The sequence below is a fragment of the Heptranchias perlo genome, chromosome 2 (genome assembly GCF_035084215.1).
Source record: "Heptranchias perlo isolate sHepPer1 chromosome 2, sHepPer1.hap1, whole genome shotgun sequence".
NCBI lineage: Eukaryota > Metazoa > Chordata > Chondrichthyes > Hexanchiformes > Hexanchidae > Heptranchias > Heptranchias perlo.
Genome location: NC_090326.1, coordinates 95286635 through 95308030, shown reverse-complemented (window position 1 = coordinate 95308030; position 21396 = coordinate 95286635). Strand labels below are relative to the sequence as shown.

General features: G+C 42.8%; 1 protein-coding gene across 1 annotated transcript in view; it reads right to left on the bottom strand.

The window, feature by feature from the left end:
- Window positions 1-21396, bottom strand: part of calcr (calcitonin receptor) — a 236995-nt gene that overhangs the window by 39403 nt on the left and 176196 nt on the right. Inside the window, exon 9 of the mRNA XM_068004501.1 lies at window positions 633-786. Coding sequence (XP_067860602.1) covers window positions 633-786 — 154 coding nt within the window. The remainder of the gene's footprint in view (window positions 1-632; window positions 787-21396) is intronic.

Sequence of the window (21396 nt, the reverse complement as noted above, 5' to 3'; positions counted from 1 at the left end):
TTTGAATGGATCTTTTCTAATCATACATCACAGCAGTGCAGAAATACCAACACATTAAGAACAGGTCACTGCACTTCAGAGAAAAGGTACTTCAGTGTGTGAAGCACTTTGAGACATTTGAACATGCTAAATGCAAGTATGATTTATTATGAAGAACAATATATAAACAATTAAACTTCTGGGAAATTTTGACCCATGTTATCGAAGTTCATCCTGAATATGTAGATAAGGCCTGAAATCTAATCTCGGGACAGCCTCGGGCCTTTCTGTTTGGGTGCTCGCTGTTCGCACGTCGCTGAGTCTCAACCCAAAAATTGCCCCCGACTAATTTCTATCTCTTTGTTTTAACAGCAAAGGGAGATATCATTATCTTTGCAATGAATCCTAGTCACACAGAAAATAGCTGAATTAAAGAGACACTCTTTTCATGTTTACAAACAAACACGACATAAGGCACATCAAAATCTCTCCATGCATCATTTGCTAATGATGCCATCTTGATGAAAATATGGAATGCTTCCGCTGCCTATTTGCCTTCCAAAATAAGAAAAAAGAAGTTTCCTAAACTTTTTCCTTGAAGAATGTTTCCCTTTAAGAGAACCAAATTCTTATTTGTCTGACGTAATACATACCCCAGCCCAGAAGATAATACCAGTGCAGATGTTGTTCCTCAGCAAATACTGCTACCACGATAAGTGTATGCAGGTAGATTCCTTCACAAAGCATCCAAAAGTAATTGCAGCCCAGCATGTACTGGAGGAAGAAGTGCAGCACTTTACACCCCACCTGTGGAGACAGTCAGAGCCTTGTCTTTAACATCAGTTCATTCAAACACAATGGGCCAGATTTTGCTCTGAGCGGCGAATGAATGACGCCCGCTGTTCATTAGACTTGCACTTGCCCATAGACTTTCTGTAGGGTTTTGCATGGCAAGTTGCTGTCAGCAGGACATCCAAATGAGGTGGTGCCCTCTACTGGGCATCTGGGACCTGTGTGAACAGGGCAAGGAACTATGTATCTCCTTAACCAATCAGATTGAAGAATCGTTAATGAAGCACACAGAGTCTGAACCAGGAAGTATAAGTTAGAATAGTGAATTCAATGTCAAATCAGGTACAGAAGGCGAAATATAGAGAGGGAAAGATAGATTGGATTAAGAGAGAGGGATAAAAGTGAATTAAAGACAAAGTAAAAAAAAAATTATTTAAATTTAAAAAAAGTCTCCAACAATAATTAAAATCTGAAGGACTGAGACTCCACACTTGTAAAAGTTAATTTTCAGTGGCAGAGAGGTTGTTTGGCAGTAATTAAGACTTACCACACTGTTAAAAGAGTACTGAAATGGACAAGCCCTAACTTTTTTTGGCAAGTTTAGTCCGTATCTACGACATCAGTAAAGGAACTTCACACCGTTCAATACATTTGAATGGGGAGCCAGACGGTGAGATGGCGTTTTCGTGCAGCTTACAGAGCAGCATCACATCTTGGACAGCAACTTCCAGATTTTCGCATTTAGTAATGGTGAGGGCTGTTAACCTCATCGTTATTTTCACAGCAAAACTTGGGCCAATAACACTTTCCATTTAGTGCAAGGAGTAAGACTTTAACAATGAACCTTTGCGGGCTATTTATGGCAGCAGTTCTCTGAAAAACGGTAGAAAAAATTGCTTTTTTTATATAACTCAAGGATTATTTCTAAGGGAAGATAATTTGTGGACATCTAATTATTTTAAGTGTGCAAAGAAAATTCAGAGCTCAAAAAGTTCCAAATCCTAGCAAAATATTACTTCAGTGTTATTAATTATTTTGTTTATATCGAATGGATATATTGATGTATCTTCACTACGTAGTGAAACAATTAGTAACAAAGGCCCACTTCAGATCACAGTTAAGCCAGCTGACAGCAATGGACCCTCCAGTCTGATGCAGGTATGCAAACAACAGTTGTGACAGTCCACCAAAACATTCACATCTGCTAGAAATGATGTGAATTATTGCTTGTGAACTTGTATTATGAACTCATCAAAAAAAAGCTTATATGCAACATGAGTGAGGTATTAATGGTGGAACAAAATAATTTTTTAAAGACTGCAGTAATGTAGCCTGTTTTTCTTTAAGAAAACCAGGACCAATTAGAGCTCAAGCAATGTGGAACAGATGATGACATTACTCATGTCACATAGCAGGAACCAGAGTTCGAGGTGTAAATGAAAAGTGCTCATGTGTGTGCATTCTGACTGTGGATCCACCTCCACTTATGATCCTATTCATAATGAATTCAAAGTATGGTTTGTTCTCAATCGTAAAAGTATTAAATACCACAAGAGATGTTACTTTCATTAAGGATGATAAAATCTTCATTAAATGTGATGTTAGAAGGAACTGAGTACTTGTTTAAATTAGAAAAGAACAGCTGATCTTTATTGATTCAGACTATAGTGTCTTCCTCTTGTCTGAGGTCTGTCTGCCTTGTCTGAGATCACATCTTTATGATCTCTCCTGCTCTTTTCTTACACCTGAGATTCCTCACTCTCTTATTTTCTGTGACCCCCTTCCTGATTCTTCGTGTCTGCAAGATTCTTGGTCATAATACCCTCTTTATACCTCTGATGGCCTCTTTACTTCTCCAAACCTCTGAGATACTTCAGCTCATGTCTCTGAGAATCCCTCCCTTTCCAGGTCTCTAAAAATGCCTTGCACCACCCTGTTCCCTGTCTTGCCTTGAACTTCTCGCCCACCCAATGTCCATTTCACACCCCTTACTGCCCATCTCTAAGGTGATCCTTTCCAGCAATACTATTAACATCACAAATGATAATAATGTACCTCCACATATATAAAAAGACACAAGTTGACCGTCTGTGACATTGCTCTTGAGGAATCATGACCAAGTGTAGTCTTCGGGTGAAGTGGGGTTGGACAGTGGGGGGATAACTGGACCAAGCCATGCAGTCACCATTAACTCCCCATTTTAAAGTCATACATTCTGTCCTTATTTTCATATAAAACTGATTTGATATTATTTATTGTTAAATACCAAAACCTGGGAAGCTGAGAAGTAGAGTTGTTTGAAGCAGACAGGTTTCTCTGTAGGACAGCTAAGGAGCTGGGAAATGTAAAGCTGAGACACTACAGCACTGGCAGGAGAGTGTAATTACAGCGTGACAAGTTTACATGAGGTTTTCATTATAAATGTTAATATCTGAATTTACTAGGGGAAAAGTCAACAGGAAATGTTTGCAGACGTAAGAATGTTACTTAACTATATGGATAAAATTCACTGCTTTCCTATTATATTTAAATTCACATTACCCACTAAGTAGTGTTATTGAAGGTCATATCCAGTGGGATTTTTTTTCTGGCATAACACTATTAGGTTCAAAAGCCAGATGCTTAGGCAATCAATACAACTTTATTGATGAAGTGAGAACCTTTGGAAAGATGTTAGTTGTTATTTCAAATTCTCACATATATTGATTGTCTTTCTATTCATTACAGGCTGCAAACAAATCTTCATGGTTTTGCTTGAGTTTATCAATCTTGGTTGTCCTTCTAATGTTTTGTTTTATTTCAGAATGTGTGTGTGCCTGTGAGTCAAACTGTTATCATGGGGGTGATTTTAAACCCCAAGAATGGGTGGGTTGGGGGCAGGTGGGAGTTGAAAATAGTTGTTTTTTGGATCCCGACCGCAATCTGGCTTTATTTCCGGGTTTAATGTCAGCGCGGAAAAGTACAGGCTTTGCATTGGGAATACAAGGTCCGAAAATTTTGCGGTTGTGATCCAAAGAAACAACTATTTTCAACTCCCACCCGCCCCCAAACCACCCGTTCTTGGAATTTAAAATCACCCCCCACGTATCTGATCATTATTATAGTAAAATTACATTGCACTTTAATCAGATTACTGAATATATTTAAGAAGGAGCTAGATAGATTTCTAGACACAAAAGGCAGCAAGGGGTATGGGGAGAAAGCGGGAATATGGTATTGAGATAGAGGATCAGTCATGATCATATTGAATGGAGGAACAGGCTCGAAGGGCCGAATGGCCTACTCCTGCTCCTATTTTCCTAGCTTCTATGTAATAGAACTGAATTAAATTATTACATCAGTATCTTACTCAGTTATTGTACAATGCCGCAATCATGCCCCTTTAACTGCCACCAAGTAAAGGAAAGTTTTGAATTCATGAGCTAATTAGGTTTTAATACATTTCCAAACTGAATTACCCGAAAGCAACAGGATTTTACAGCTCAAACTTACTGACAGCAGTATTTGTAAAAAAAATGAAACAGCAAACAAGCATAAATCAACATGATTCCAGGCCACCAACCCTGTTGTCTGATCTTATCCTCCAGACAATATACAGTTTAGTTTCATCAGATTGTTTTTGGATTGCTGCATCCTGCCTGACTTTACTTTTTGTTACCAAAGGCTTAGTGATAATAATTGAGATTAAAGATCCTGGAATTTTAATTTTAAATGATGCAAAAAAAGCAATTTTAACAGAACATTTCCATATTATCCAAATAACTCACAAACGTAATAGACCATTACAAAGAATTACATAGAATGTACAGCACAGAATCAGGCCATTTGGCCCAACAGGTCCATGCAGGTGTCTATGCTCCACATGAGCCTCCTCCCACCCTTCTTCATCTAACCCTATCAATACATCCTGCTATCCCTTTCTCCCTCATGTGTTTATCATTTTCATGTGATCATTGAAAATAAGGGCACAGTAAATTGCCTTTATTGGGACACAAGTATTTATGTTATGTACTTCATTCAAGTTGAATCTCCCAAAAATTATTCTTCTAAAATATAAGTTGCATGCCGTGTCACAAGCTGGGTAACTCTTAAAGATGAAAAAAACGGTTAGATCATTAATCTATAGGTTGCATACAATACTGTAATGGACCACCATGAGATACTTTTAATTGCAAAATTAAAATAAAGCTTCCATAAGTTTGGGCACCTCCTCAGCTGAAGGTGTTGATTACTCGCTGTGGACTTGCTTCATGGGCATTATCTGCCTGCAATACGTTAGGTGCCAGGCACCCTTTGTTGTCTTGCTTAAACGGCCATTTTATATGTGTGAGCCTGTACAGTGACTGGCAGCAGGCCCTGATTCTGGCGCCATCTGATATCTGCATACTGATACCTCCAACAAGGGTCACTGAATAGAGTATAGGATGGTCACCCTGGTTGATTATTGCTCTAGAACAGAGGTGCTGAGGCCAATTTTGGTGCTCAACCATTAAATAAACCAGTTAAATAAGAAAAGACCAGGGGCTCTATTTTATCACCCGCTATCCGGTGCGTTCCTGGCGGGGGGGGGCTCCGAAAATCGGGGAATCCCGGAGCGGGTCGGGAGCCCGGCTACAACCCATCCACTTGTGGGTTCCCCACAGACGCGCCGACGTGTGCGCGCAGCCCCTGCATGTGGGACTCCCGCAGGCAATTAAAGCCGACGGGGTGCCACTTGAGAGTATTTATTCAGGTATTTCAGGTCATTAACAGACCTGATTAAGGGAATATGTCAGGAGGGGTGGGATTTTACAGACAACTGGGACTGTTTCCGATACTGGGGGAAACACTCCCAGTTGAAATGGACGTGTTGCAGCTGTCAGCCTGTGGCAGCTGCAAAGGTCCATTTGACAGGGGGGGGGGGTGGCGAGGAGACCCTCACTCATTGCAGGAGGCCACTCTGTCACTTGGGACAAAGTTTGTCCTCCGCCACCCTCCTCCTGACAATCAAATTCACCAACCTGCACACTTACCCCGGGGTCCAGAGACATGTACCTACCTTGCGGACCCCCTCGAATGTACATCTTCCGGATGGGGGCCGCTGTAGCTGCAGTCATGACATCCTCGGAGGGCGAACAGCATCACCAGCCTCGCCGGCCAAGCCGTCCACCTCTGACACGTGGAGCTCCACAACACAGTGCTGTGACACATCCACCTGCACAGCAGGAGGGAGGGCAACCGCAGAGAGAGATGCGTCGCAGAGGGCACTACCCTCGCCACAGGGTCCACAGACCGAGCCTCAGCTTCCTGGACCTCTCTGAGCAGCAGTGCACACGGAGGCTCAGAGTCACTCGACATGTAGTCGTGGACATCTGCAGCCTCCTTCATGCCGAGCTGCTCCAGGCTGGCCCGAGCACCATCTTCTTACCTGTCGCTGTCAAAGTCACCACTGCCCTCAACAACTTTTCCTTCGCATCCTTCCAGGGTGTCATCGGGGACATCGCCGACGTCTCTCAGTCGTCTGCACAAAAGAGCCCTGCAAATACACCTACACCCACTTTGCAGTGACACAATGGGTGGCATCAGGTGTGGGTCTTCATCGTGGTCCTTAGGAAAGGGCATTATTGCACAAACCAGACAAGATTCGCAAAGACGTGGCAGTAGTGGTGCCAATATAATATGTGATGTGAGTTGCTCAGAAATTAAATATAAGTAAAAACCATGACAAACCCTCAAACACCCTTGTGCATCCCCTTCATGCTCACAACACGTTTGCCTTACGCTTCCTACTGCACATATGTGATGCATGCACTGTGGCTGCAGCACAGGTAGTGGCAGGTTGAGTGCGGCTGACCGTGAAAGAGATGCATGAGAGGGTGAGTATGAGATAGAGCCATGAGATTGTATGAGGATTGGGTTGAGTGGTAGTGGCGGGATGAGTACTGGCGAGGTGAGTAAGTGCAGGTAAGATGAGGATGAGGTTTGAGTGGGTATGAGGGGTGATGTGACAGAGTAGTGTTGGCAGTGCAGAAGGAGATGTGGGGTGGGGGCGGTGATGTGGCAGACGGAGTGTAGGGGAATGAGTAAGTGTACTCACTTTGGCTGACCTACTTAGGTCATTGCAGCGCCTCCTGCACTGTATGCAGATGGGAGATATATTGGTGGTGCAGGTGACCTCCTCTGCCACCTCGAGCCAGGCCTTCCTGGTGGCAGAGGCAGGCCGATTCCTCCCGCCCGCTGGGGGGAAGATCTCTGTCCTCCCCCTCCTCCTCACCCCATCTAATGATACCTGGAGTGAGGCATCATTAAACTGGGAGCAGCCTTCCCCCTGGGCTGCTCCATGCTGTAATTTTTCCTATTTGTTGCAGCATCAGTCAGTAGAGGACTGCCCCTTTAAATTGAGCTCCTCCAGCTGACAGAGCTTACTGCGCATGCGCAGCCCGCCCGACACGCAGATGAGCAGTGGGGAACCCGGAACAACAGGTAAGTGGATCCAATAAGGCTGCGATCGCGCGCGGGGCAGACTGATTTCGCCGGGCGTGTTACCCACGCGCCCAATAGCCCCCCCGCCGCGAACCCGCAGCCCTTGCAATATCGAGCCCCAGGAATCAAATCTGTTATTTTCCCAGCCTATGTGGCTGCGCTATTCATTAAGATCGCCCAAAGAACTGAAATGTACCATTTTGCCCCATTTTATTTCAATGTTAAACAAAATAAAGATGTCAAACCAGGCAAATTATTATTCTCTATTCATATATGATGTTTTTGCATGATGAGCCCATAATGTGTGATTTTAACCAGTATGAAATGTGAATCTGATCTAAAGAGGGAAGCTGTTGCAAGATAATTTCTTCTATTCAGAAATGCTGCATAAAACTCGAAAGAAGTAGCAGTCTTGACATAATCACAGAAGCAACTCCAGTAATGTATGATGTGGAGATGCCGGTGATGGACTGGGGTTGACAATTGTAAACAATTTTACAACACCAAGTTATAGTCCAGCAATTTTATTTGAAATTCACAAGCTTTCGGAGGCTTCCTCCTTCCTCAGTATATCAGAAAATGTTGGACTATAACCTGGTGTTGTAAGATTCCTTACATCTCTCTCCTCCTTTAAGACGCTCCATAAAACCCAACTCTTTGACCTAGATGTTGGTCACCTGTCCTAATATCTCCATTAGTGGCTCAGAGTCAAATTTTGTTTGATAACGCTCCTGTGAAGCACATTGAGACATTTTACTACGTTAAAGGCGCTGTATAAATGCAAGTTGTTGTAGTTGTAATGCTTAATGTGTGTGTAAAGTTGTATACTCAGTGTGAGTAAAGCTGTGTATTCCGTGTGTGTAAAGCTGTGTACTCAGTGTGTGTAAAGCTGTGTATTCAGTATGTGTAAAGCTGTACTCAGTGTGTGTAAAGCTGTGTACTCAGTGTGTGTAAAGCTGTACTCAGTATGTGTAAAGCTGTGTATTCAGTATGTGTAAAGCTGTGCCCAGTGTGTGTAAAGCTGTGTACTCAGTGTGTGTAAAGCTGTGCATTCAGTATGTGTAAAGCTGTGCTCAGTGTGTGTAAAGCTGTGTACTCAGTGTGTGTAAAGCTGTGTATTCAGTATGTGTAAAGCTGTGCTCAGTGTGTGTAAAGCTGTGTACTCAGTGTGTGTAAAGCTGTGTATTCCGTGTGTGTAAAGCTGTGTACTCAGTGTGTGTAAAGCTGTGTATTCAGTATGTGTAAAGCTGTACTCAGTGTGTGTAAAGCTGTGTATTCAGTATGTGTAAAGCTGTGCCCAGTGTGTGTAAAGCTGTGTACTCAGTGTGTGTAAAGCTGTGTATTCAGTATGTGTAAAGCTGTGCTCAGTGTGTGTAAAGCTGTGTACTCAGTGTGTGTAAAGCTGTGTATTCAGTATGTGTAAAGCTGTGTATTCCGCATGTGTAAAGCTGTGTATTCTGTGTGTGTAAAGCTGTGTACTCAGTGTGTGTAAAGCTGTACTCAGTATATGTAAAGCTGTGCTCAGTGTGTATAAAGCTGTGTACTCAGTGTGTGTAAAGCTGTGTATTCTGCATGTGTAAAGCTGTGTATTCTGTGTGTGTAAAGCTGTGTATTCTGTGTGTGTAAAGCTGTGTACTCAGTGTGTGTAAAGCTGTACTCAGTGTATGTAAAGCTGTGCTCAGTGTGTATAAAGCTGTGTACTCAGTGTGTGTAAAGCTGTGTACTCAGTGTGTGTAAAGCTGTGCTCAGTGTGTATAAAGCTGTGTACTCAGTGTGTGTAAAGCTGTGTACTCAGTGTGTGTAAAGCTGTGTACTCAGTGTGTGTAAAGCTGTGTACTCAGTGTGTGTAAAGCTGTGTATTCCGCATGTGTAAAGCTGTGTATTCCGTGTCTGTAAAGCTGTGTATTCTGTGTGTGTAAAGCTGTGTATTCTGTGTGTGCAAAGCTGTGTATTCTGTGTGTGTAAAGCTGTGTATTCTGTGTGTGCAAAGCTATGCTCAGTATGTCTAAAGCTATTAGTAGAAGGATTAGAGGGGAGCTGAGGAGAAATGTTTTCACCCAGAGGGTGATGGGGGTCTGGAACTCACTGCTTGAAAGGGTGGTAGAGGCAGAAACCCTCAACTCATTTAAAAAGTATGTGGATGTGTACCTGAAGTGCCGTAACCTACAAGGCTACAGACCAAGTGCTGGAAAGTGGGATTAGGTTGGGACATTTTCGGCTGGCGCGGACATGATGGGCTGAATGGCCTCCTTCTGTGCAGTAAATTTTCTATGATTATTTCTATGATTCTGTGTATCAGTATGTGTAAAGCTGTGTACTCAGTGTGTGTAAAGCTGTGTACTCAGTGTGTGTAAAGCTGTGTACTCAGTCTGTGTAAAGCTGTGTATTCAGTGTGTGTAAAGCTGTGTACTCAGTGTGTGTAAAGCTGTGTACTCAGTGTGTGTAAAGCTGTACTCAGCGTGTGTAAAGCTGTACTCAGTTTGTGTAAAGCTGTGTACTCAGTGTGTGTAAAGCTGTACTCAGCGTGTGTAAAGCTGTACTCAGTGTGTGTAAAGCTGTACTCAGTGTGTGTAAAGCTGTACTCAGTGTGTGTAAAGCTGTGTACTCAGTGTGTGTAAAGCTGTACTCAGCGTGTGTAAAGCTGTACTCAGCGTGTGTAAAGCTGTGCTCAGCGTGTGTAAAGCTGTGTACTCAGTGTGTGTAAAGCTGTACTCAGCGTGTGTAAAGCTGTGTACTCACTGTGTGTAAAGCTGTACTCAGTGTGTGTAAAGCTGTACTCAGCGTGTGTAAAGCTGTACTCAGTGTGTGTAAAGTTGTGTACTCAGTGTGTGTAAAGCTGTGTACTCAGTGTGTGTAAAGCTGTGTATTCCGCATGTGTAAAGCTGTGTATTCTGTGTGTGTAAAGCTGTGTACTCAGTGTGTGTAAAGCTGTACTCAGTATATGTAAAGCTGTGCTCAGTGTGTGTAAAGCTGTGTACTCAGTGTGTGTAAAGCTGTGCTCAGTGTGTATAAAGCTGTGTACTCAGTGTGTGTAAAGCTGTGTACTCAGTGTGTATAAAGCTATGTACTCAGTGTGTGTAAAGCTGTGTACTCAGTGTGTGTAAAGCTGTGTACTCAGTGTGTGTAAAGCTGTGCTCAGTGTGTATAAAGCTGTGTACTCAGTGTGTGTAAAGCTGTGTACTCAGTGTGTAAAGCTGTGTATTCTGTGTGTGTAAAGCTGTGTATTCTGTGTGTGTAAAGCTGTGTACTCAGTGTGTGTAAAGCTGTGTACTCAGTGTGTGTAAAGCTGTGCTCAGTGTGTATAAAGCTGTGTACTCAGTGTGTGTAAAGCTGTGTACTCAGTGTGTGTAAAGCTGTGTACTCAGTGTGTGTAAAGCTGTGTACTCAGTGTGTGTAAAGCTGTGTATTCCGCATGTGTAAAGCTGTGTATTCCGTGTGTGTAAAGCTGTGTATTCTGTGTGTGCAAAGCTGTGTATTCTGTGTGTGTAAAGCTGTGTATTCTGTGTGTGCAAAGCTGTGTATTCTGTGTGTGCAAAGCTATGCTCAGTATGTCTAAAGCTATTAGTAGAAGGATTAGAGGGGAGCTGAGGAGAATTTTGTTTTCACCCAGAGGGTGGTGGGGGTCTGGAACTCACTGCTTGAAAGGGTGGTAGAGGCAGAAACCCTCAACTCATTTAAAAAGTATGTGGATGTGTACCTGAAGTGCCGTAACCTACAAGGCGACAGACCAAGTGCTGGAAAGTGGGATTAGGTTGGGACATTTTCGGCTGGCGCGGACATGATGGGCTGAATGGCCTCCTTCTGTGCAGTAAATTTTCTATGATTATTTCTATGATTCTGTGTATCAGTATGTGTAAATCTGTGTACTCAGTGTGTGTAAAGCTGTGTACTCAGTGTGTGTAAAGCTGTGTACTCAGTCTGTGTAAAGCTGTGTATTCAGTCTGTGTAAAGCTGTGTATTCGGCGTGTGTAAAGCTGTGTACTCAGTGTGTGTAAAGCTGTGTACTCAGTCTGTGTAAAGCTGTGTATTCAGCGTGTGTAAAGCTGTGTACTCAGTGTGTGTAAAGCTGTGTACTCAGTCTGTGTAAAGCTGTGTACTCAGTGTGTGTAAAGCTGTACTCAGTGTGTGTAAAGCTGTGTACTCAGTGTGTGTAAAGCTGTACTCAGTGTGTGTAAAGCTGTGTACTCAGTGTGTGTAAAGCTGTGTACTCAGTGTGTGTAAAGCTGTACTCAGCGTGTGTAAAGCTGTACTCAGCGTGTGTAAAGCTGTACTCAGTGTGTGTAAAGCTGTGTACTCAGTCTGTGTAAAGCTGTGTATTCAGTGTGTGTAAAGCTGTGTACTCAGTGTGTGAAGCTGTGTACTCAGTGTGTGTAAAGCTGTACTCAGTGTGTGTAAAGCTGTACTCAGCGTGTGTAAAGCTGTACTCAGCGTGTGTAAAGCTGTGTACTCAGTGTGTGTAAAGCTGTACTCAGCGTGTGTAAAGCTGTACTCAGTGTGTGTAAAGCTGTGTACTCAGTGTGTGTAAAGCTGTACTCAGTGTGTGTAAAGCTGTACTCAGTGTGTGTAAAGCTGTACTCAGCATGTGTAAAGCTGTACTCAGTGTGTGTAAAGTTGTGTACTCAGTGTGTGTAAAGCTGTACTCAGCGTGTGTAAAGCTGTGCACTCAGTGTGTGTAAAGCTGTGTACTCAGTGTGTGTAAAGCTGTGTACTCAGTGTGTGTAAAGCTGTACTCAGTGTGAGTAAAGCTGTGTACTCAGTGTGTGTAAAGCTGTACTCAGTGTGTGTAAAGCTGTGTACTCAGTGTGTGTAAAGCTGTGTACTCAGTGTGTGTAAAGCTGTGTACTCAGTGTGTGTAAAGCTGTACTCAGCGTGTGTAAAGCTGTACTCAGTGTGTGTAAAGCTGTGTACTCAGTGTGTGTAAAGCTGTACTCAGCGTGTGTAAAGCTGTGTACTCAGTGTGTGTAAAGCTGTGTACTCAGTGTGTGTAAAGCTGTACTCAGCGTGTGTAAAGCTGTACTCAGCGTGTGTAAAGCTGTGCTCAGCGTGTGTAAAGCTGTGTACTCAGCGTGTGTAAAGCTGTACTCAGCGTGTGTAAAGCTGTACTCAGTGTGTGTAAAGCTGTGTACTCAGTGTGTGTAAAGCTGTACTCAGTGTGTGTAAAGCTGTACTCAGCGTGTGTAAAGCTGTACTCAGTGTGTGTAAAGTTGTGTACTCAGTGTGTGTAAAGCTGTACTCAGCGTGTGTAAAGCTGTACTCAGTGTGTGTAAAGCTGTGTACTCAGTGTGTGTAAAGCTGTGTACTCAGTGTGTGTAAAGCTGTGTACTCAGTGTGTGTAAAGCTGTGTACTCAGTGTGTGTAAAGCTGTACTCAGTGTGTGTAAAGCTGTACTCAGCGTGTGTAAAGTTGTGTATTCAGCGTGTGTAAAGCTGTGCTCAGTGTGTGTAAAGCTGTGTACTCAGTGTGTGTAAAGCTGTGTACTCAGTGTGTATAAAGCTGTGTACTCAGTGTGTGTAAAGCTGTGTACTCAGTGTGTGTAAAGCTGTGTTCAATGTGTGTAAAGCTGTACTCAGCGTGTGTAAAGCTGTACTCAGTGCGTGTAAAGTTGTGTACTCAGTGCGTGTAAAGCTGTGTACTCAGTGTGTGTAAAGCTGTGTACTCAGTGTATGTAAAGCTGTGTACTCAGTATATGGAAAGCTGTGCTCAGTGTGTATAAAGCTGTACTCAGTATGTGTAAAGCTGTGTATTCCGCATGTGTAAAGCTGTGTATTCCGTGTGTGTAAAGCTATGTACTCAGTGTGTGTAAAGCTGTGTACTCAGTGTGTGTAAAGCTGTGTATTCCGCATGTGTAAAGCTGTGTATTCTGTGTGTGTAAAGCTGTGTATTCTGTGTGTGTAAAGCTGTGTACTCAGTGTGTGTAAAGCTGTACTCAGTGTGTGTAAAGCTGTGCTCAGTGTGTATAAAGCTGTGTACTCAGTGTGTGTAAAGCTGTGTACTCAGTATATGGAAAGCTGTGCTCAGTGTGTATAAAGCTGTACTCAGTATGTGTAAAGCTGTGTATTCCGCATGTGTAAAGCTGTGTATTCCGTGTGTGTAAAGCTATGTACTCAGTGTGTGTAAAGCTGTGTACTCAGTGTGTGTAAAGCTGTGTATTCCGCATGTGTAAAGCTGTGTATTCTGTGTGTGTAAAGCTGTGTATTCTGTGTGTGTAAAGCTGTACTCAGTGTGTGTAAAGCTGTGCTCAGTGTGTATAAAGCTGTGTACTCAGTGTGTGTAAAGCTGTGTACTCAGTGTGTGTAAAGCTGTGTACTCAGTGTGTATAAAGCTGTGTACTCAGTGTGTGTAAAGCTGTGTACTCAGTGTGTGTAAAGCTGTGTACTCAGTGTGTGTAAAGCTGTGTACTCAGTGTGTGTAAAGCTGTGTACTCAGTGTGCGTAAAGCTGTGTACTCAGTGTGTGTAAAGCTGTGTATTCCGCATGTGTAAAGCTGTGTATTCCGTGTGTGTAAAGCTGTGTATTCTGTGTCTGTAAAGCTGTGTATTCTGTGTGTGTAAAGCTGTGTATTCTGTGTCTGTAAAGCTGTGTATTCTGTGTGTGTAAAGCTGTGTATTCTGTGTGTGCAAAGCTGTGTATTCTGTGTGTGTAAAGCTGTGTATTCTGTGTGTGCAAAGCTGTGTATTCTGTGTGTGTAAAGCTGTGTATTCTGTGTGTGCAAAGCTATGCTCAGTATGTCTAAAGCTATTAGTAGAAGGATTAGAGGGGAGCTGAGGAGAAATGTTTTCACCCAGAGGGTGGTGGGGGTCTGGAACTCACTGCTTGAAAGGGTGGTAGAGGCAGAAACCCTCAACTCATTTAAAAAGTATGTGGATGTGTACCTGAAGTGCCGTAACCTACAAGGCTACAGACCAAGTGCTGGAAAGTGGGATTAGGTTGGGACATTTTCGGCTGGCGTGGACATGATGGGCTGAATGGCCTCCGTCTGTGCAGTAAATTTTCTATGATTATTTCTATGTTTCTGTGTATCAGTATGTGTAAAGCTGTGCTCAGTGTGTGTAAAGCTGTGTACTCAGTGTGTGTAAAGCTGTGTATTCCGCATGTGTAAAGCTGTGTATTCCGTGTGTGTAAAGCTGTGTATTCAGCGTGTGTAAAGCTGTGCTCAGTGTGTGTAAAGCTGTGTACTCAGCGTGTGTAAAGCTGTGTTCAGTGTGTGTAAAGCTATACTCAGCATGTGTAAAGCTGTACTCAGTGTGAGTAAAGATGTATTCAGTATGTGTAAAGCTGTGTATTCAGTATGTGTAAAGCTGTACTCAGTGTGTGTAAAGCTGTGTACTCAGTGTGTGTAAAGCTATGTACTCAGTGTGTGTAAAGCTGTGTACTCAGTGTGTGTAAAGCTGTACACTCAGTGTGTGTAAAGCTGTGTACTCAGTGTGTGTAAAGCTGTGTACTCTGTGTGTAAAGCTGTGTACTCAGTATGTGTAAAGCTGTGTACTCAGTGTGTGTAAAGCTGTACTCAGTGTGTGTAAAGCTGTACTCAGTGTGTGCAAAGCTGTACTCAGTGTGTATAAAGCTGTGTACTCAGTGTGTGTAAAGCTGTGTACTCAGTGTGTGTAAAGCCGTGCTCTGTGTGTAAAGCTGTACTCAGTGTGTATAAAGCTGTGTACTCAGTGTGTGTAAAGCTGTGAGTTCAGTGTGTGTAAAGCTGTACTCAGTGTGTATAAAGCTGTGTACTCAGTGTGTGTAAAGCTGTGAATTCAGTGTGTGTAAAGCTATGTACTCAGTGTGTGTAAAGCTGTGTACTCAGTGTGTGTAAAGCTGTACTCAGTGTGGGTAAAGCTGTGTACTCAGTGTGTGTAAAGCTGTGTACTCAGTATATGGAAAGCTGTGCTCAGTGTGTATAAAGCTGTACTCAGTATGTGTAAAGCTGTGTATTCCGCATGTGTAAAGCTGTGTATTCCGTGTGTGTAAAGCTATGTACTCAGTGTGTGTAAAGCTGTGTACTCAGTGTGTGTAAAGCTGTGTATTCCGCATGTGTAAAGCTGTGTATTCTGTGTGTGTAAAGCTGTGTATTCTGTGTGTGTAAAGCTGTGTACTCAGTTTGTGTAAAGCTGTACTCAGTGTGTGTAAAGCTGTGCTCAGTGTGTATAAAGCTGTGTACTCAGTGTGTGTAAAGCTGTGTACTCAGTGTGTGTAAAGCTGTACTCAGCGTGTGTAAAGCTGTACTCAGTGTGTGTAAAGCTGTGTACTCAGTGTGTGTAAAGCTGTACTCAGTGTGTGTAAAGCTGTACTCAGCGTGTGTAAAGCTGTACTCAGTGTGTGTAAAGTTGTGTACTCAGTGTGTGTAAAGCTGTACTCAGCGTGTGTAAAGCTGTACTCAGTGTGTGTAAAGCTGTGTACTCAGTGTGTGTAAAGCTGTGTACTCAGTGTGTGTAAAGCTGTGTACTCAGTGTGTGTAAAGCTGTGTACTCAGTGTGTGTAAAGCTGTACTCAGCGTGTGTAAAGTTGTGTATTCAGCGTGTGTAAAGCTGTGCTCAGTGTGTGTAAAGCTGTGTACTCAGTGTGTGTAAAGCTGTGTACTCAGTGTGTATAAAGCTGTGTACTCAGTGTGTGTAAAGCTGTGTACTCAGTGTGTGTAAAGCTGTGTTCAATGTGTGTAAAGCTGTACTCAGCGTGTGTAAAGCTGTACTCAGTGCGTGTAAAGTTGTGTACTCAGTGCGTGTAAAGCTGTGTACTCAGTGTGTGTAAAGCTGTGTACTCAGTGTATGTAAAGCTGTGTACTCAGTATATGGAAAGCTGTGCTCAGTGTGTATAAAGCTGTACTCAGTATGTGTAAAGCTGTGTATTCCGCATGTGTAAAGCTGTGTATTCCGTGTGTGTAAAGCTATGTACTCAGTGTGTGTAAAGCTGTGTACTCAGTGTGTGTAAAGCTGTGTATTCCGCATGTGTAAAGCTGTGTATTCTGTGTGTGTAAAGCTGTGTATTCTGTGTGTGTAAAGCTGTACTCAGTGTGTGTAAAGCTGTGCTCAGTGTGTATAAAGCTGTGTACTCAGTGTGTGTAAAGCTGTGTACTCAGTGTGTGTAAAGCTGTGTACTCAGTGTGTATAAAGCTGTGTACTCAGTGTGTGTAAAGCTGTGTACTCAGTGTGTGTAAAGCTGTGTACTCAGTGTGTGTAAAGCTGTGTACTCAGTGTGTGTAAAGCTGTGTACTCAGTGTGTGTAAAGCTGTGTACTCAGTGTGTGTAAAGCTGTGTATTCCGCATGTGTAAAGCTGTGTATTCCGTGTGTGTAAAGCTGTGTATTCTGTGTCTGTAAAGCTGTGTATTCTGTGTGTGTAAAGCTGTGTATTCTGTGTCTGTAAAGCTGTGTATTCTGTGTGTGTAAAGCTGTGTATTCTGTGTGTGCAAAGCTGTGTATTCTGTGTGTGTAAAGCTGTGTATTCTGTGTGTGCAAAGCTGTGTATTCTGTGTGTGTAAAGCTATGCTCAGTATGTCTAAAGCTATTAGTAGAAGGATTAGAGGGGAGCTGAGGAGAAATGTTTTCACCCAGAGGGTGGTGGGGGTCTGGAACTCACTGCTTGAAAGGGTGGTAGAGGCAGAAACCCTCAACTCATTTAAAAAGTATGTGGATGTGTACCTGAAGTGCCGTAACCTACAAGGCTACAGACCAAGTGCTGGAAAGTGGGATTAGGTTGGGACATTTTCGGCTGGCGTGGACATGATGGGCTGAATGGCCTCCTTCTGTGCAGTAAATTTTCTATGATTATTTCTATGTTTCTGTGTATCAGTATGTGTAAAGCTGTGCTCAGTGTGTGTAAAGCTGTGTACTCAGTGTGTGTAAAGCTGTGTATTCCGCATGTGTAAAGCTGTGTATTCCGTGTGTGTAAAGCTGTGTATTCAGCGTGTGTAAAGCTGTGCTCAGTGTGTGTAAAGCTGTGTACTCAGCGTGTGTAAAGCTGTGTTCAGTGTGTGTAAAGCTATACTCAGCATGTGTAAAGCTGTACTCAGTGTGAGTAAAGATGTATTCAGTATGTGTAAAGCTGTGTATTCAGTATGTGTAAAGCTGTACTCAGTGTGTGTAAAGCTGTGTACTCAGTGTGTGTAAAGCTATGTACTCAGTGTGTGTAGAGCTGTGTACTCAGTGTGTGTAAAGCTGTACTCAGTGTGTGTAAAGCTGTGTACTCAGTGTGTGTAAAGCTGTACACTCAGTGTGTGTAAAGCTGTGTACTCAGTGTGTGTAAAGCTGTGTACTCTGTGTGTAAAGCTGTGTACTCAGTATGTGTAAAGCTGTGTACTCAGTGTGTGTAAAGCTGTACTCAGTGTGTGTAAAGCTGTACTCAGTGTGTGCAAAGCTGTACTCAGTGTGTATAAAGCTGTGTACTCAGTGTGTGTAAAGCTGTGTACTCAGTGTGTGTAAAGCCGTGCTCTGTGTGTAAAGCTGTACTCAGTGTGTATAAAGCTGTGTACTCAGTGTGTGTAAAGCTGTGAGTTCAGTGTGTGTCAAGCTGTACTCAGTGTGTATAAAGCTGTGTACTCAGTGTGTGTAAAGCTGTGAATTCAGTGTGTGTAAAGCTATGTACTCAGTGTGTGTAAAGCTGTGTACTCAGTGTGTGTAAAGCTGTACTCAGTGTGGGTAAAGCTGTGTACTCAGTGTGTGTAAAGCTGTGTACTCAGTATATGGAAAGCTGTGCTCAGTGTGTATAAAGCTGTACTCAGTATGTGTAAAGCTGTGTATTCCGCATGTGTAAAGCTGTGTATTCCGTGTGTGTAAAGCTATGTACTCAGTGTGTGTAAAGCTGTGTACTCAGTGTGTGTAAAGCTGTGTATTCCGCATGTGTAAAGCTGTGTATTCTGTGTGTGTAAAGCTGTGTATTCTGTGTGTGTAAAGCTGTGTACTCAGTTTGTGTAAAGCTGTACTCAGTGTGTGTAAAGCTGTGCTCAGTGTGTATAAAGCTGTGTACTCAGTGTGTGTAAAGCTGTGTACTCAGTGTGTGTAAAGCTGTACTCAGCGTGTGTAAAGCTGTACTCAGTGTGTGTAAAGCTGTGTACTCAGTGTGTGTAAAGCTGTGTACTCAGTGTGTGTAAAGCTGTGTACTCAGTGTGTGTAAAGCTGTGTACTCAGTGTGTGTAAAGCTGTACTCAGTGTGTGTAAAGCTGTACTCAGCGTGTGTAAAGTTGTGTATTCAGCGTGTGTAAAGCTGTGCTCAGTGTGTGTAAAGCTGTGTACTCAGTGTGTGTAAAGCTGTGTACTCAGTGTGTAAAGCTGTACTCAGCGTGTGTAAAGCTGTACTCAGTGCGTGTAAAGTTGTTTACTCAGTGCGTGTAAAGCTGTGTACTCAGTGTGTGTAAAGCTGTGTACTCAGTGTATGTAAAGCTGTGTACTCAGTATATGGAAAGCTGTGCTCAGTGTGTATAAAGCTGTACTCAGTATGTGTAAAGCTGTGTATTCCGCATGTGTAAAGCTGTGTATTCCGTGTGTGTAAAGCTATGTACTCAGTGTGTGTAAAGCTGTGTACTCAGTGTGTGTAAAGCTGTGTATTCCGCATGTGTAAAGCTGTGTATTCTGTGTGTGTAAAGCTGTGTATTCTGTGTGTGTAAAGCTGTGTACTCAGTGTGTGTAAAGCTGTACTCAGTGTGTGTAAAGCTGTGCTCAGTGTGTATAAAGCTGTGTACTCAGTGTGTGTAAAGCTGTGTACTCAGTATATGGAAAGCTGTGCTCAGTGTGTATAAAGCTGTACTCAGTATGTGTAAAGCTGTGTATTCCGCATGTGTAAAGCTGTGTATTCCGTGTGTGTAAAGCTATGTACTCAGTGTGTGTAAAGCTGTGTACTCAGTGTGTGTAAAGCTGTGTATTCCGCATGTGTAAAGCTGTGTATTCTGTGTGTGTAAAGCTGTGTATTCTGTGTGTGTAAAGCTGTGTACTCAGTGTGTGTAAAGCTGTACTCAGTGTGTGTAAAGCTGTGCTCAGTGTGTATAAAGCTGTGTACTCAGTGTGTGTAAAGCTGTGTACTCAGTGTGTGTAAAGCTGTGTACTCAGTGTGTATAAAGCTGTGTACTCAGTGTGTGTAAAGCTGTGTACTCAGTGTGTGTAAAGCTGTGTACTCAGTGTGTGTAAAGCTGTGTACTCAGTGTGTGTAAAGCTGTGTACTCAGTGTGTGTAAAGCTGTGTATTCCGCATGTGTAAAGCTGTGTATTCCGTGTGTGTAAAGCTGTGTATTCTGTGTCTGTAAAGCTGTGTATTCTGTGTGTGTAAAGCTGTGTATTCTGTGTGTGTAAAGCTGTGTACTCAGTGTGTGTAAAGCTGTGTACTCTGTGTGTAAAGCTGTGTACTCAGTATGTGTAAAGCTGTGTACTCAGTGTGTGTAAAGCTGTACTCAGTGTGTGTAAAGCTGTACTCAGTGTGTGCAAAGCTGTACTCAGTGTGTATAAAGCTGTGTACTCAGTGTGTGTAAAGCTGTGTACTCAGTGTGTGTAAAGCCGTGCTCTGTGTGTAAAGCTGTACTCAGTGTGTATAAAGCTGTGTACTCAGTGTGTGTAAAGCTGTGAGTTCAGTGTGTGTAAAGCTGTACTCAGTGTGTATAAAGGTGTGTACTCAGTGTGTGTAAAGCTGTGAATTCAGTGTGTGTAAAGCTATGTACTCAGTGTGTGTAAAGCTGTGTACTCAGTGTGTGTAAAGCTGTACTCAGTGTGGGTAAAGCTGTGTACTCAGTGTGTGTAAAGCTGTGTACTCAGTATATGGAAAGCTGTGCTCAGTGTGTATAAAGCTGTACTCAGTATGTGTAAAGCTGTGTATTCCGCATGTGTAAAGCTGTGTATTCCGTGTGTGTAAAGCTATGTACTCAGTGTGTGTAAAGCTGTGTACTCAGTGTGTGTAAAGCTGTGTATTCCGCATGTGTAAAGCTGTGTATTCTGTGTGTGTAAAGCTGTGTATTCTGTGTGTGTAAAGCTGTGTACTCAGTTTGTGTAAAGCTGTACTCAGTGTGTGTAAAGCTGTGCTCAGTGTGTATAAAGCTGTGTACTCAGTGTGTGTAAAGCTGTGTACTCAGTGTGTGTAAAGCTGTGCTCAGTGTGTATAAAGCTGTGTACTCAGTGTGTGTAAAGCTGTGTACTCAGTGTGTATAAAGCTGTGTACTCAGTGTGTGTAAAGCTGTGTACTCAGTGTGTGTAAAGCTGTGTACTCAGTGTGTGTAAAGCTGTGTACTCAGTGTGTGTAAAGCTGTGTATTCCACATGTGTAAAGCTGTGTATTCCGTGTGTGTAAAGCTGTGCATTCTGTGTGTGTAAAGCTGTGTATTCTGTGTCTGTAAAGCTGTGTATTCTGTGTGTGTAAAGCTGTGTATTCTGTGTCTGTAAAGCTGTGTATTCTGTGTGTGTAAAGCTGTGTATTCTGTGTGTGTAAAGCTGTGTATTCTGTGTGTGTAAAGCTGTGTATTCTGTGTCTGTAAAGCTGTGTATTCTGTGTGTAAAGCTGTGTATTCTGTGTCTGTAAAGCTGTGTATTCTGTGTGTGTAAAGCTGTGTATTCTGTGTGTGTAAAGCTGTGTATTCTGTGTGTGTAAAGCTGTGTATTCTGTGTCTGTAAAGCTGTGTATTCTGTGTCTGTAAAGCTGTGTATTCTGTGTGTGTAAAGCTGTGTATTCTGTGTCTGTAAAGCTGTGTATTCTGTGTCTGTAAAGCTGTGTATTCTGTGTGTGTAAAGCTGTGTATTCTGTGTGTGCAAAGCTGTGTATTCTGTGTGTGCAAAGCTATGCTCAGTATGTCTAAAGCTATTAGTAGAAGGATTAGAGGGGAGCTGAGGAGAAATGTTTTCACCCAGAGGGTGGTGGGGGTCTGGAACTCACTGCTTGAAAGGGTGGTAGAGGCAGAAACCCTCAACTCATTTAAAAAGTATGTGAATGTGTACCTGAAGTGCCGTAACCTACAAGGCTACAGACCAAGTGCTGGAAAGTGGGATTAGGTTGGGACATTTTCGGCTGGCGTGGACATGATGGGCTGAATGGCCTCCTTCTGTGCAGTAAATTTTCTATGATTATTTCTGTGATTCTGTGTATCAGTATGTGTAAAGCTGTGCTCAGTGTGTGTAAAGCTGTGTACTCAGTGTGTGTAAAGCTGTGTATTCCGCATGTGTAAAGCTGTGTATTCCGTGTGTGTAAAGCTGTGTATTCAGCGTGTGTAA